The sequence below is a fragment of the Hyla sarda genome, chromosome 4, assembly GCF_029499605.1.
Source record: "Hyla sarda isolate aHylSar1 chromosome 4, aHylSar1.hap1, whole genome shotgun sequence".
Classification (NCBI taxonomy): Eukaryota; Metazoa; Chordata; class Amphibia; order Anura; family Hylidae; genus Hyla; species Hyla sarda.
This window is the reverse complement of record NC_079192.1, coordinates 413,942,180-413,957,197: the sequence shown is the minus strand read 5'-3', so window position 1 is coordinate 413,957,197 and position 15,018 is coordinate 413,942,180. Positions and strand designations below refer to the sequence as shown.

The following is a 15,018-nucleotide window of genomic DNA, read 5'->3' as shown; positions in this document are numbered from 1 at the left end:
GTTGTGTGTCCACAGGATTTGTCAGGATGCGATAGCCCTTCTGGGTGTCCCTCCTGGCGGTCTAGGGGAGGTGTGTGTGGCCATTAGGTTCCACACCTCCCTGCAAAAAAAACCTGGGCAGGGTATCAACCGTTAACAGCTCTGCTAACGCCAAGGGGGATGCCGGGAGCATTTGTGGTCCCCTAGTAGCTTCGGCGAAAAGGGACATCGAACCTGGAACCTCACAGGTACCTTTTGGCTCGGAGGTGAAGGGTAGGTTTGTTGGGGGGGCCTCTCTCCTGTCAGAGAAGGGCTTAGCGATAGACCGCATCCTTTGTGCAAGTTTTTTTAGTGTAACACGTTTGCACTTTTTCTTGCACCTTGGGTGATTCGAGAGCACGTTCCTCGGCTCTTAATAAAAATTTAAAAAAATTAAAAATACATTAGGTCAACCCTATAACTCCCAGCATGCGCTAGGCTGTAGGGGTGTCCACAAATCCATCTTAAAGGGGTACTCCGGTGTAAAACTTTTTCTTTTTCTTTAAATCAACTGGTGCCAGAAAGTTAAACAGATTTGTAAATTACTTATATTTAAAAAAATCTTAATCCTTCCAGTACTTATTAGCTGCTGAATACTACAGAGGAAATTATTTTCTTTTTGGAACACAGTGCTTTCTGCTGACATCTCTGTCCATTTTAGGAACTGTGCAGAGTAGGAGAAAATCCCCATAGCAAACATATGCTGCTCTGGACAGTTCCTATAATGGACAGAGATGTCAGCAGAGAGCACTGTGCTCGTGATGTCAGCAGAGAGCACTGTGTTCCAAAAAGAAAAGAATTTCCTCTGTAGTATTCAGCAGCTAATACGTACTGGAAGGATTAAGATTTTTTAATAGAAGTAATTTACAAATCTGTTTAACTTTCTGGCACCAGTTCAAAAAGGTTTCCACCGAAGTACCCCTTTAAGCAATGTAGACCTAAGGATAGTGCCACTTTAAACAGTGATCTCAAACTGTGGCCCTCCAAATGTAGCAAAACTTCAACTCCCAGCATGCCCGGACAGCCAACGGCTGTCCGGGCATGCTGGGAGTTGAAGTTTTGCAATATCTGAATGGTTGGGAAACACTGTTCTAGAGGCCAATGAGAGACGATAGTGTCCTTTCTCCTCCATTTGCATATACCTTGTGTTGTTGGCCAATCAAAAAACCATTGCACCTTCAGACAACTTTAATCCAACATGCTAAGAAAGCTGAATATTAAATTTTGTGAAGCTCCAAAAAGTGATTATTCTGGGGACTCAGGAGCAGAGCCAATGACAGATTGTTGCCTATTTCCATTTGCTTACATTAGACCATTGGCCGATCACTATGAAATCTGTGGGATCAGACAGCTTTGATCGACTAAGTTTGGCCAGCTTAAAGGGGTACTAAAGTGGAATTTTTTTTTTTTTTATCAACTGGTGCCAGAAAGTTATACAGATTTGTAAATCCCTTCTATTTAAAAAATATTAACCCTTCCAGTACTTATCAGCTGCTGTATGCTCCAGAGGACGTTGTATTTCTTTCTGGAGTTCTTTTCTTTTTTAAAGGGGTACTCTAGTGGGCGAGAAAAAAAAATCAGCTGGTGCCAGAAAGTTATACAGATTTGTAAATTACTTCTATTTAAAAATCTTAACCCTTCCAGTACTTATCAGCTGCTGTATGCTCCAGAGGAAGTTGTGGAAGTTGTGGTATATAACAGTATTTCTCTCCCCCCCAAATCATGTGACCCACGAGCACTGTTCTGATTCTCCCCCCCCCCCCCCCAATTAATTATCAGCCCAGCCCTGCGCTGGGCCCATCGGGGATCTAATCACATGTCACCCGCAAGCGCTGCCCTCCTCGTCCCCCTGTTTGTTGCTGGCCACCGGCACTGGAACTCTGTACTGTACGCTGTATCCCTATGCGGCCTTCAGCCTATCACCGGCCGCAGCAATGTTCGGTCTCGGCCAGTGATAGGTTGAGCGCACTGTCATGTAAGAAGTCGACTTCTTACATGACAGTGCGCTCAACCTATCACTGGCCGAGACCGAACATTGCTGCGGCCGGTGATAGGCTGAAGGCCGCATAGGGATACAGCGTACAGTACAGAGTTCCAGCGCCGGTGGCCGCAACAAACAGGAGGACGAGGAGGGCAACACTCGCGGATCACATATGATTAGTTCCCCGATGTTGGGACAGCGCAGCGCTGGGTAGATAATTCATTCCCAATGGGGAAGGGCCCAACTGGTATTGCGGTATGGGAAAAATTCATATCGTGAAGGACAAAAAATTCGGTATTCGATATGAACCAGTATACCGCCCAGCACTAGGGCAACAGGTCGAATCCATGACCAGAAGAGCCCGGCCTTTACTTATTCCCAAAAGAAATAAACATTTACGCCGATCCAATGCAGAGCGTGCAGATTTTTAGGAGGCGAAGAAGGGAAAGCTGTCAACCGAATACTCTCTAATGTATATCCCAAACGCTCTAATGCGCATCCTTCAACTTTGTTATCTCGTCAGAAACACCTTGGAAAAGCCGCCTGTTTATTGTGCCTGCTCATCGCGGGGATGAGGTGGGGTGGGGGGTGGTTGATTTTTCTCAACTTCCTGCCAGTCAACCTATTGAAGGAACACCACAGTCAGCTGTCAGCCTATCCCCGGCCTGGAATGGCTGATAACAGGAAACAATAGACCACATTATACTACAGAAGAGTGGACGGGACACAGGTTTATAAAGCATGCCCTTACGTACGTGATTCCAATGAAGCTCACGATCATTTCTCACGATGGACTTACATGTCCTCAACGCCTTGACTGATACCCATGATGATAATACATATAAGTAATACTTCAAAGATATAGTGGCACTATTGCTACAAAGTAATCAGGATCCCTGGGCTGCGGTACCTCTATCACAGTGGAGACCGAAGTCCTATACGTGCGGGTCCGGCGGCGGTGCTGGGAACCAGAAAGAACTACGTTACTAAATACAAATAGCATAGAAGAGACACGGTTACCTGCACTCACCGCTAGGCTTCAGCCATCCGACTCTGCTTCAACTGCTCGCATGGATGTCTCCGGTTGCAGACAAGACGCAGGGCGCTCAGAGGCGACCACCGTCGGTTTCGCGCTGTGTGTGCTTCTTCCGGCCTCGTACAAGGCCGGAAGAAGAAGCGCACACAACGCGAAACCACCAGCAGTCGCCTCTGAGCACCCTGCATCTTGTTTTCTGTTCCAGACAAGATGCAGGGCGCTCAGAGGCGACCGCCGGCGGTTGTCTTCGGTTCCAGACAAGATGCAGGGCACTCAGAGGCGACCGCCGGCGGTTGTCTTCAGCTGCTGAAGTTGATTTGTTGTTTTCTGTCTGGCAACAGTGCTCTCTGCTGACATCTCTGCTTGTATCGGGTACTGCACAGAGTAGAAGAGGTTTGCTATGGGGATTTGCTTCTAAACTGGGCGGTTCCCGAGACACGTGTCATCAGAGAGAGCTTAGACAGAAAAGAACAACTCAACTTCAGAAGCTCATAAGTACTGAAAGGATTAAGATTTTTTAATAGAAGTAATTTACAAATCTGTTTAACTATCTGGAGCCAGTTGATATATATATATATATATATATATATATATATATATATATATATATACATATATATATATATATATATATATATATATATATATATATATATATATATATATACCGTATATACTCGAGTATAAGCCGACCCGAGTATAAGCCGAGACCCCTAATTTCAACCCAAAATCCCAGGAAAAGTTATTGACTCGAGTATAAGCCTAGGGTGGGAAATACATCATCCCCCCCTGTCATCATCCAGACCCGTCATTAACACCCTCATCATCATCCCCTTGTCATCATCCCACACATCCCCCCTTCATCATCCCCTTATCATCCCACACATCCCCCCTTCATCATCCCCTTATCATCCCACACATCCCCCCTTCATCATCCCCTTATCATCCCACACATCCCCCCTTCATCATCCCCTTATCATCCCACACATCCCCCCTTCATCATCCCCTTATCATCCCACACATCCCCCCCTTCATCATCCCCTTATCATCCCACACATCCCCCCTTCATCATCCCCTTGTCATCATTCGCCCTCAGTGGTCTTCAACCTGCGGACCTCCAGAGGTTTCAAAACTACAACTCCCAGCAAGCCCGGGCAGCCATCGGCTGTCCGGGCTTGCTGGGAGTTGTAGTTTTGAAACCTCCGGAGGTCCGCAGGTTGAAGACCACTGCGGCCTTCGACATCATCCAGCCCCCTCTCACCCCCCTTTAGTTCTGAGTACTCACCTCCGCTCGGCGCTGGTCCGGTCCTGCAGGACTGTCCGGAGAGGAGGTGGTCCGGTGGGATAGTGGTTCCGGGCTGCTATCTTCACCGGGGAGGCCTCATCTCTGCGCTTCCGGCCCGGAATAGAGGCGTTGCCTTGACAACGACGCAGAAGTACGTTGGCAATGAACGCACCTCTGCGTCGTTGTCAAGGCAACGTGACTATTCTGAGGCCGGGCCCGAAGCGCTTAGAAGAGGCCTCCCCGGTGAAGATAGCAGCCCGGAACCACTATCCCACCGGACCACCTCCTCACCGGACAGTCCTGCAGGACCGGACCAGCGCCGAGCGGAGGTGAGTACTCAGAACTAAAGGGGGGTGAGAGGGGGCTGGATGATGTCGAAGGCCGCAGTGGTCTTCAACCTGCGGACCTCCGGAGGTTTCAAAACTACAACTCCCAGCAAGCCCGGACAGCCGATGGCTGTCCGGGCTTGCTGGGAGTTGTAGTTTTGAAACCTCTGGAGGTCCGCAGGTTGAAGACCACTGCGGGTGGGGGAGTTCACTCGAGTATAAGCCGAGGGGGGTGTTTTCAGCACGAAAAATCGTGCTGAAAAACTCGGCTTATACTCGAGTATATACGGTAAGTATTTTCCTGGAATACCCCTTTAAACATATCTTTAAGAGGGATGAATATTATAGTGTGAGAGGGGCCTAACACTATACCCAACACTACTAAAAGAAGGGAGGGATCAGTGTCCTCTGGAAGTGCCGATACTCGCCAATATTTGCATATTCACATATACAAAATATTCGCGCTCCACACCGTAAATAATATTGGAGCCTTCTTTGGACCACAAGCTGGAAGCAGGGAGGGATGATCACTTTTTTTGGACACAGTACACATCATTGTTGTGATGTGTACCGTGAAGAAAAAAAAACGAATTACAAATATTCGTCATCGCGAATATATATCCCTATATTCTAAATATTCGAGAAATCACGATATTTATTTATATCGCGAATCGAAAGTACCGATATTCGCGGTAAAAATTTGCATTTAGAATATTCACGCTCAACACTATTCTGTAATCGGAGACGTCCGTGCGAGCAGTTGAAGCGGGGTCGGATGGCTGAAGCCTAGCGGTGAGTGCAGTTAACCGTTTCTCTTCTGTGCGATTAATAATACATATAAGATCATTGTGGGCAGATACCACCGGTTTCGGCGCTATCCGTATGATTCGAGTGGCTTCCAGATACTGTTACTAGTGTTCAGCGCGAGTATAAATGCAAAAGTGAATATCGGCATTTTGTGATTTCGCAAATATTTCGAATATAGTGATATATATTCGGAATGACGAATATTCGTTTTTTTTTTTTTTTTAAATGCGGATTTATGCGAATATTTATGCGAATATTGGCACTTCCAGACTGGACACTGATCCCTTCCTTCTTACGAATATATAGCGCTATATTCGAAATATTTGCAAAATCGCCAAGTGCCGATATTCACGGTAAAAATTAACTCTTCGAATGTCCGCGCTCAACACTATTCTGTAATCGGAGACGTCCGTGCGAGCAGTTGAAGCGGAGTCGGATGGCTGAAGCCTAGCGGTGAGTGCGGTTAACCGTTTCTCTTCTTTGCTATTAATAATACGTATAAGATCACTGTGGGCAGATACCACCGGTTTCGGCGCGATCCTTAGATGACGTCATATGAATTGAGGGGCTTCCAGATACTGTTACTAGTGTTGAGCGCAAATATTCTAAAAAAAACTATTTTTTACCGTGAATATCGCGAATATTTAGAATACAGTGACCCCCCCACCGACCTACGATGGCCTGACATACGATCATTTCAACATACGATCACTCTCATAGGCAGCATCAACATCCGATGCTTTTGTATGTCGGGGCCATCGCATAAACGGCGATCCGGCAGCGCAGACTGCTTCAGCTTCCATCGGATAGCCGTTTACGGTGCCCCGTGTGGTCCGCTGACGATCACTTACCTGTCCTCGGGTCTCGGGCGCGTCCTCTTCGGGATCCCCTGCATCGTCGGCGCTCTCCTCCAACGTCATCACGTCGCTGCGCACGCCGACCCGTCATCCAATAGGAGCGGCGTGCATAACGACGTGATGGCGACGACGGAGAGCAAGGATGCCGGGGAAGCAGAGGCCATGCCGGAGCGTCGGGGACACCTTGGAGACAGCGATGGACGGCGACATCCAGGGCAGCGGTGACGAGCGGTGACGGTCCGGAGCGTCGGGGACAGGCGAGTACAACCTCCAATACCAGTGGTCTTCAACCTGCGGACCTCAAGATGTTGCAAAACTACAACTCCCAGCATGCCCGGACAGCCGTTGGCTGTCCGGGCATGCTGGGTGTTGTAGTTCTGCAACATCTGGAGGTCCGCAGGTTGTAGACCACTGTCCTATACTTTACATTGCACGGATCCCTCAACATACGATGGTCCATTTGGAACGGATTACCATCGTATGTTGAGGGACCACTGTTTAGTGATATATATTCGTAATGACAAAGATTCGTGTTCTTTTTTTGTTTCGTTTTTATATGCGAATATTTATGCGAAAATATTATCACTTCCAGACTGGACACTGATCCCTCCCTTCTTTAGGTGAGATATAACTGCGCATGCGTACTATGCGAATTTCATTATGAATTTTCACATGAAATTAAAAAAAAAGAACGAACATCGCGAATATGCGAATTTCGCGAACATAGGACGAATATTCATCCATATATTCTCGAAATATCGCTAATTGGCCCCTAATATGGCCCCTGCCGCTCATCACTAACTGTTACATGTAAATTATAGATCGGCCTCGTCTGATTAGAACCGAAGAAGCCCCCAAAACCCCCACCTCCCAAAATCCCCACCCCCACCCCCACCCTCTCACTGTGGGACCATAAGTCAACTATGGGATTGGGGGTGAAAGTTCATTTGAAGGCATTTGCCTGATATTTATATGGGCAGCTTTATGCAGCGAGTCTAGAACATTTTGTTCTCAGAACAAGGGAGGAGGAGGAGGAAAAGGAAGGGGGGGGGGGGTTGTCGGTTGTTTCGAAAAGCGAAGAGACTGGGTAGACAAATTCCCTGTCACACGCAGACAACGCCAACCCTTTTATGAGGATTGTGTATCCTCTTGGAAGACCGAAAAACCATTTAGGCCACACATGAGGTAATAAAGATCTGGTGGATGGAGACTAATAACCGAGGCGGCTCAATGCAGAGCACTACAGGAGGAGACGGTGCCGGCACTTAATAATTAAACCTTTTTAAAGGTCATTCCACCTTAAATCCACCTTAAATCCACCTTAAATCGAAAAATAAATATTACAACTCATTTAAGTATTTTAATTGTCTTTAAAAAATTCAGCTGAATTGTCAGATGTTCTAGCTGCTTCTAGAAAAGCTGCATCAACTCCATTATGGTCGTCATTATAAAGTTGTCACTCAGCTTTACCTGGTTCCTGAATAACATATATGTCTAATTAAGTAGGACATTAAAGTGTATTGTGGCAGAACTAGAAAGATGTGTTGTTCAGGATTCAGGGGAAGCTGGGTAGAACTCCTATAGGAGATAGAATGGTGGTCACATTCATCATCACCCAACTTTCCCAGAAGCAAGTCTAATTTATATAGGGGGCAATAGAATTTCGAAAGGCAGTGCATCCAGCACGGGCAATTAAAGGGATTGTCCAGGAATAGAGAACCAGAGCAGATATCTTCTAAAAACAGTGTCACCCTTGTTGTGTTTGGTATTACATCTTGTCTCCATTTACTTTAATGGAACTGAGCTGCAATACTTCACACAGCCTGAGGACAGGGGTGGCGCTGTTTTTGGAAAAAAAAATTGCTCTGGTTTTCTATTTATTAACAACCCCTTTAATGCAGCTTTTATGTCATGCAGTCGTGACTGTAGGACTCAAAGGGGATATTTTTGGGAAGATCTGTCCCTACTGGGAAATATGCAGATGAAGCCTTCTGAAGCATTTTTCTCCCTACAGATGAAGCAGACTGAAGTGTAACGTCTAAAATCCCATAGGACTACTTGTTCAAAGTAACGTATCATCAAATTCCCAAAAAATATAGAATAAAGTAGACTTTGCTGTTACATCAGTTTCACCATACAGGTGCAGCAGCCTGTATTTTACCATATTCATATCCTATAGTTAAGCAGACCTTAGGGCACCAACATGGAACAGTCACTGTATTAACACCAGTTTCACCATACAGGTGCAGCAGCCTGTGTTTTACCATATTTTCACCATACAGGTGCAGCAGCCTGTATTTTACCATATTTTCACCATACAGGTGCAGCAGCCTGTCTTTTACCATATTTTCACCATACAGGTGCAGCAGCCTGTCTTTTACCATATTTTCACCATACAGGTGCAGCAGCCTGTCTTTTACCATATTTTCACCATACAGGTGCAGCAGCCTGTCTTTTACCATACTGTATTTTCACCATACAGGTGCAGCAGCCTGTCTTTTACCATATTTTCACCATACAGGTGCAGCAGCCTGTCTTTTACCATATTTTCACCATACAGGTGCAGCAGCCTGTCTTTTACCATATTTTCACCATACAGGTGCAGCAGCCTGTCTTTTACTATATTTTCACCATACAGGTGCAGCAGCCTGTCTTTTACCATATTTTCACCACACAGGTGCAGCAGCCTGTCTTTTACCATATTATTCACCATACAGGTGTAGCAGCCTGTCTTTTACCATATTTTCTCCCTACAGGTAAAGCAGGCTTTATGCACCAACATGGAGTAGTCTCTGTATTAACAACAGTTTCACCATAGAGATGAATTAGCCTCTATTATAGCATTATATTGTGATTGTATTGTGTTGTCAAAATAAATCATATTCAAAATAAGTGTGTCATCCAATTCCTATTGATATTTTTTACCGTCGGTTTCACCATACAGGTGCAGCAGCCTTTATTTGACCATATTTCCATCCTATAGACTGTAGTGCATCATCTGTTTCCTAGTGAAGCAGACATCAGTTTCACCCTAGCTTAGTGTTTCCCAACCAGGGTGCCTCCAGCTGTTTCAAAACTACTACTCCCAGCATGCCCGGACAGACTCTTGTAGTAGTTTTGCAACAGCTGGAGGCTCACTGGTTTGGAAACACGGCTGAGTTTTACCATATTTTCTCCATACAGATAGTGTAGTGTATCATCAGTTTCACTATACAGCCTGTATACCAACATATGGTTTACTGCATAACTGAAGCAAACTGTATATTGCAGCATGGACTTGAAGCATAGAAACATAGAATGTGTGGGCAGATAAGAACCATTTGGGCCATCTTGTCTGTCCAATATTCTGAATACTATGAATAGTCCTCGTCCCTATCTTATATAAAGGATAGCCTTATGTCTATTTCTATTTTGTATGAAGGATAGCCTTATGCCTATCCCTATCTTATATGAAGGATAGCCTTATGTCTATCCCTATCTTATATGAAGGATAGCCTTATGCTTATCCCTATTTTATATGAAGGATAGCCTTATGCCTATCTCTATCTTATATGAAGGCTAGCCTTATGTCTATTTCTATTTTGTATGAAGGATAGCCTTATGTCTATTTCTATTTTGTATGAAGGATAGCCTTATGTCTATCCCTATCTTATATGAATGATAGCCTATTGCCTATCTCTATCTTATATAAAGGATAGCCTTATGCCTATCCCTATTTTATATGAAGGATAGCCTTATGCCTATCTTTATCTTATATTAAGGCTAGCCTTATATCTATCTCTATCATATATGAAGGCTAGCCTTATGCCTATCCCTATCTTATATGAAGGATAGTCTTATACCTATCTCTATCATATATGAAGGCTAGCCTTATGCCTATCCCTATCTTATATGAAGGATAACCTTATGCCTATCTCTATCTTATATGAAGGATAGCCCTATGCCTATCTCTATCTTATATGAAGGATAGCCTTATACCTATCTATGATGCTTAACCTGTTCTATTTTAACCTACAAACTGACATAAAAGTTAACTCTGTCATCGCTAATACACATGGGAACCTAAGACATAGCGTAGGGGGTTGGTGAAATGTGTTACAATAAGGTCCGCTCCATCCAAACACAACTAAGGCCATGGACTTCTCATCTATGTAGTGCAGGTTGTGTTGCAACATCTCTTAACTATGTACAAAATCAGTAAAATCACCAAAAATAACACCAACATTATAAAACGTAAAACCAACCAATAGGACCGGCCAATATTTTTTCACTGCATTACAGAATATTACAGCATTGGGACCAGTATACAGCACAATGATGTAACATATACAGTTTAGCATACCTTTGGCAATGATATCTTCTATATCTTGATCAAACCCTAGCCGGTGGCATTTCCTCCAGAGGCCCATGTTGGTAGAATTGTATTGTCTATTGCACTCATCGGCGGCGCTCATGGCAAAAAGCTGCCTCCGGTTTCTAGTTAGAAGTAACTTGCCCTCCCAGCGGTCCAGCTTTGACCTGCTCGCCCTAAGCGGAAGGTTGTTGTTGGAATTATAAATGAATCCAGGGTCGATTCTCCTATTCGTGAAGCTTTTGCACCTCTCCCGGTGCCGTCTGGCATCCGTTTCATACCAGTGGTCGGAGCAGATAGCCACAGCCAGCATGCCCAGGGCACACAGAGCTAAAGACAGTCCAGCGTAGAGCAGTAATCTTCCAGCAGCCATCCTCAATCTCACACAGCCATCAACATTTTCTCAATGGAGAGTTGTCTCTTTGTATTATTATTATTTTTGTTTTTTCTTCGCCTTAGGCCAAACCGTATCCAAAGGCTTTAGCTCCCAAACACCAAAAATATGCTTATACTTTGAGGTCCACACGCACGGTATCCAAACCCAACATAGCAATGACCAGTTCTGGCTGCTTCGAGGAGCAGGTCAGTCATTAGTTTCGACCCAACTCGAAATCCCACCCAAAAAATTCAGAAATGACTCTTGACGACCTCAAAATTTATGTAGCTGTTGGGTGTTGAATCATGGTTGGCCCTACCACCAGTCTTCTGATGGAGGTTGTCTGTAAACAGTCTACTTTCGGGTAGATGGAACTAGAGGTAAACAGGAAACATGCCCAAGCGAATCCACAGCCTCAGAGCTCTTGTGTTCTCCGCATCCTCTTGGCAAAAATATAAGCGGAGGCAAAAAGTCTTTACCCCCCGGCATTGAGTCCGACACAACGCAGCATTGGGTTCTTCTGGCTAAGAGAGCTCGATCGCCCTCAGCAAAGAAATGCAGCCTCCCTGTTGTGTCTCTGGAAGCAAGATCCCTGTGGGCAAGCAGACTGATCCTTTGTTTCACAACATGTACATCATCACCATCATGGTACCTTCAGCCTCCATCCTGCTTCTCCATTCACCGGCTTGGGTTCTGTTGGCCGTCAGCAGCCTACGATCGGCACCTGAAAGGTTTCGTCTTCACTCAAGGCTTGACAATCGCTCGTCTTCCTGTGTCTCATCCTCTGAGCTGCTTCTCTTGGTCTCCTCTGAAATGGAAGGTGAGAGGGGGAGGAGAGAAGAGGGAAAGCAAAGGAGACATTTCAGCACCACGGACAGCAGCACCAATCTCTGGAAATAGAAATAGCTGTATCACTATAGCCGCAGCCGGCCAGGAAAGGGTGCGTGCATCTTACACAAGCCTTTATTTAAATAGGGTTTAGGATTTCAGCCCATCTCACGCTGCCAAATAATCCAAGATTTTTGTCTTATCCCTCCGTCTCAGCGTCAATTCAGCCAAGATCAGATCTGGCAGCAGAGGAAGATAGGGGCTTAGCGTTTGCTGCCGGATTGTTCTGCTCTGTCGTGAACCCACAGACCCCCAAAATGGACAAAAAAAATAAGAAATCAACGGATGTAATAGAATAACAAAAATGTAAAAAAAAAAAACGCATGCATAAGAGAAGGAGAGGGAGGGAGGGGTAGGAGGGGGACCTGCACCTATCTAATACAACCCCTTCTAGAACAAAAACAACACATTTTAATAATAAATTAAGGCTAAGCCCAATAGCCCAATAAAAGCAGGCACTGTGAAATGAGCGTTCTGCAGGAAATAGCGAAAAGCAACGGAGGAGCAAACAATCGGTGGGTTCACCTGGGAATCTGTGCCTTGTGCATACAGTCAGCCCGCAGCCTTGGTTGGAAACCAGAGACAGAATACAGAAAGGCTTCAGCCAAGAACAGATGACGTCACTCATGCAACGTGAGGCTAATGTCTTATACAGTGCCTTAAAGCTGAACAACCTCCTTTATTCATGCTTTTTTTTTTTTTTCCCCTCTCCCAGCCGGAATAGGAATATGTCATTTATTTTACTGCATGAGGAAAACAGCTGATTGATGATATACATGAGAAACAGTCAGCATGGCCAATATACAGCGGGGGAGAAATGGGAGAAATAGTTCAAATTTTTTTTCAATAAATTGAGGAATTTGAATATTATAATATTTATTCATCCATCTATCTATCTATCTATCTATCTCATATCTCATATCTATCTATCATATCTATCTATATCTATCTATCTAGCTATCTCATATCTATCTATCTATCTCATATCTCATATTTATCTATCATATCTATCTCATATCTATCTATCTATCTATCTCATATCTATATCTATTTATCTATCTCATATCTATCTCATATCTATCTATCTATCCATCTCATTTCTATCTATCTATCTCATATCTATCTATCTTCATCTATCTCATATCTATCTATCTCTCCATCTATCTCATATCTATCTATCTATCTATCTATCTATCTATTTATGTACCTCATATCTATCTCATATCTATCTATCTTCATCTATCTCATATCTATCTATCTATCAATCTATCTATCTCTCCATCTATCTCATATCTATCTATCTATTTATTTACCTCATATCTATCTCCTATCTATCTATCTCATATCTATCTATCTATCTCATATCTATCTATCTATCTCATATCTATCATCTATCTCATATCTATCTATCTATCTCATATCTATCTATTTCATATCTATCTATTTCATATCTATCTATCTCATATCTATCTATCTATCTCATATCTATCTATCTCATATCTATCTATTTCATATCTATCTATCTCATATCTATCTATCTATCTCATATCTATCTATCTCATATCTATCTATCTCATATCTATCTATCTCATATCTATTTCATATCTATCTCATATCTATCTATCTATCTCATATCTATCTATCTATCTCATATCTATCTATCTCATATCTATCTATCATCTATCCTCTATCTATTTATCTGACTGTAGGTGAATAAAAAAATGTTTTTGCTGTATTTGGCTGCTTGTTCTTGTCACGTTAATTATAAGAACGTGTAATCACTATTCCTAAAGTTTTGCACCTGAATCTATCTTTACTATCAACCAGACACCTAAGTTATCCAACCTCTGACAGACACCTAAATTATCAGACTCCAGACCAGACACCTGAATTATCAGACTCTGAACAGACACCTAAATTATCAGACTCCAGACAGACACCGAAATTATCAGACTCCACATCAGACAGAAACCTAAAATATCAGACTCCAGACCAGACACCTAAATTATCAGAGTTTGCATCAGACAGACTCCTAAATTATCAGATTCTAGACCAGACAGAAACCTAAATTAGCAGACTCCAGACCAGACAGACACCTAAATTATCAGACTCCAGACCAGACACCTAAATTATCAGACTCCAGACAGATACCTAAATGATTCCACAGCAGACACAAAACTAAATTACTAAATTACTCCTGACTTGTTTCCTGACTTTGTAAAGTTCTGTTTGTTTTGTTGACTTCTTTGCCTATGCACTTTAGCGCAAGGAAGGGACCGGCTCCAAGTTGTCAATCCGTCATTTAGGGCGGATGGGCAAGTGGGCAGGGGAGAGAGGTTTCTAGGGACAGCTTAGGGCTCCCTTCTCCCTGCCCCCCGTTTATCAGACCCCAGACCAGATACGTAAATTATCAGACCCCAGACCAAATGTAGTTATACCACTGCCAAAATGATTACACTGTTATACAGCTCCACAGGCCACGAAGAACATAATTTATGTATGCCACGTGGTTTCAAAGTCAGTATTTTATCAAACTTATTAGGTATATAAAAAACAACATAAAAAATCTTGAATCTATATATTGAGGTGAGTTTATCTCTGCAGGGCCATCTAGGGTCATATTTGTGTATTAGTTGGTATTACAGTATTATTGCCCCCATTCCACCACTCCTGGAAAAGTTTGTCTTATCTATCTTGTAAAAATTCTGACTGACTCCACAGCGGTGGGGCAGGCCAAACCTTTAACAAATTGCCTTCCAAGCTATTATGGTGTCTCTGAATACTATTGATTGTCGAATCTTAGAAGGTAGAGCTTCAGGAGAGGTACGCAATAATGTGTGCAAATCCCTATGGGCACCAGAGTTGGATTCAGGTTCATAGTAGCTGGTGAAAATGTATGCGCGGCCTTCTGCCCTTCCATAGAGCTTTATTCCATTTCATTATGTCTGTAATGTCGGGGCAATAAGGGGAAAGTTGGCAAGAGATACAAAAATTTCAACATTCTCATCATTTCTTGTAAATTAATTCAACCAAGCCATGACGGGGACTAATTATGCCAGCGTTGAAGAAGGTCCGGCTACTTGATAGATTTAG

At 43.6% G+C, this 15,018-nt stretch overlaps 1 protein-coding gene across 1 annotated transcript in view; it reads right to left on the bottom strand.

The window, feature by feature from the left end:
* Positions 1 to 12,638, bottom strand: part of TMEM178B (transmembrane protein 178B) — a 281,216-nt gene extending 268,578 nt beyond the window's left edge. Inside the window, exons 1-2 of the mRNA XM_056517768.1 lie at positions 12,451 to 12,638; positions 10,653 to 11,845 (exon numbers count right to left, since the gene is read on the bottom strand). Of these exons, the coding sequence (XP_056373743.1) occupies positions 10,653 to 11,034 (382 nt within the window). The 5' untranslated portion in view covers positions 11,035 to 11,845; positions 12,451 to 12,638. The remainder of the gene's footprint in view (positions 1 to 10,652; positions 11,846 to 12,450) is intronic.
* Between the last annotated feature and the right edge of the window lie 2,380 nt (positions 12,639 to 15,018).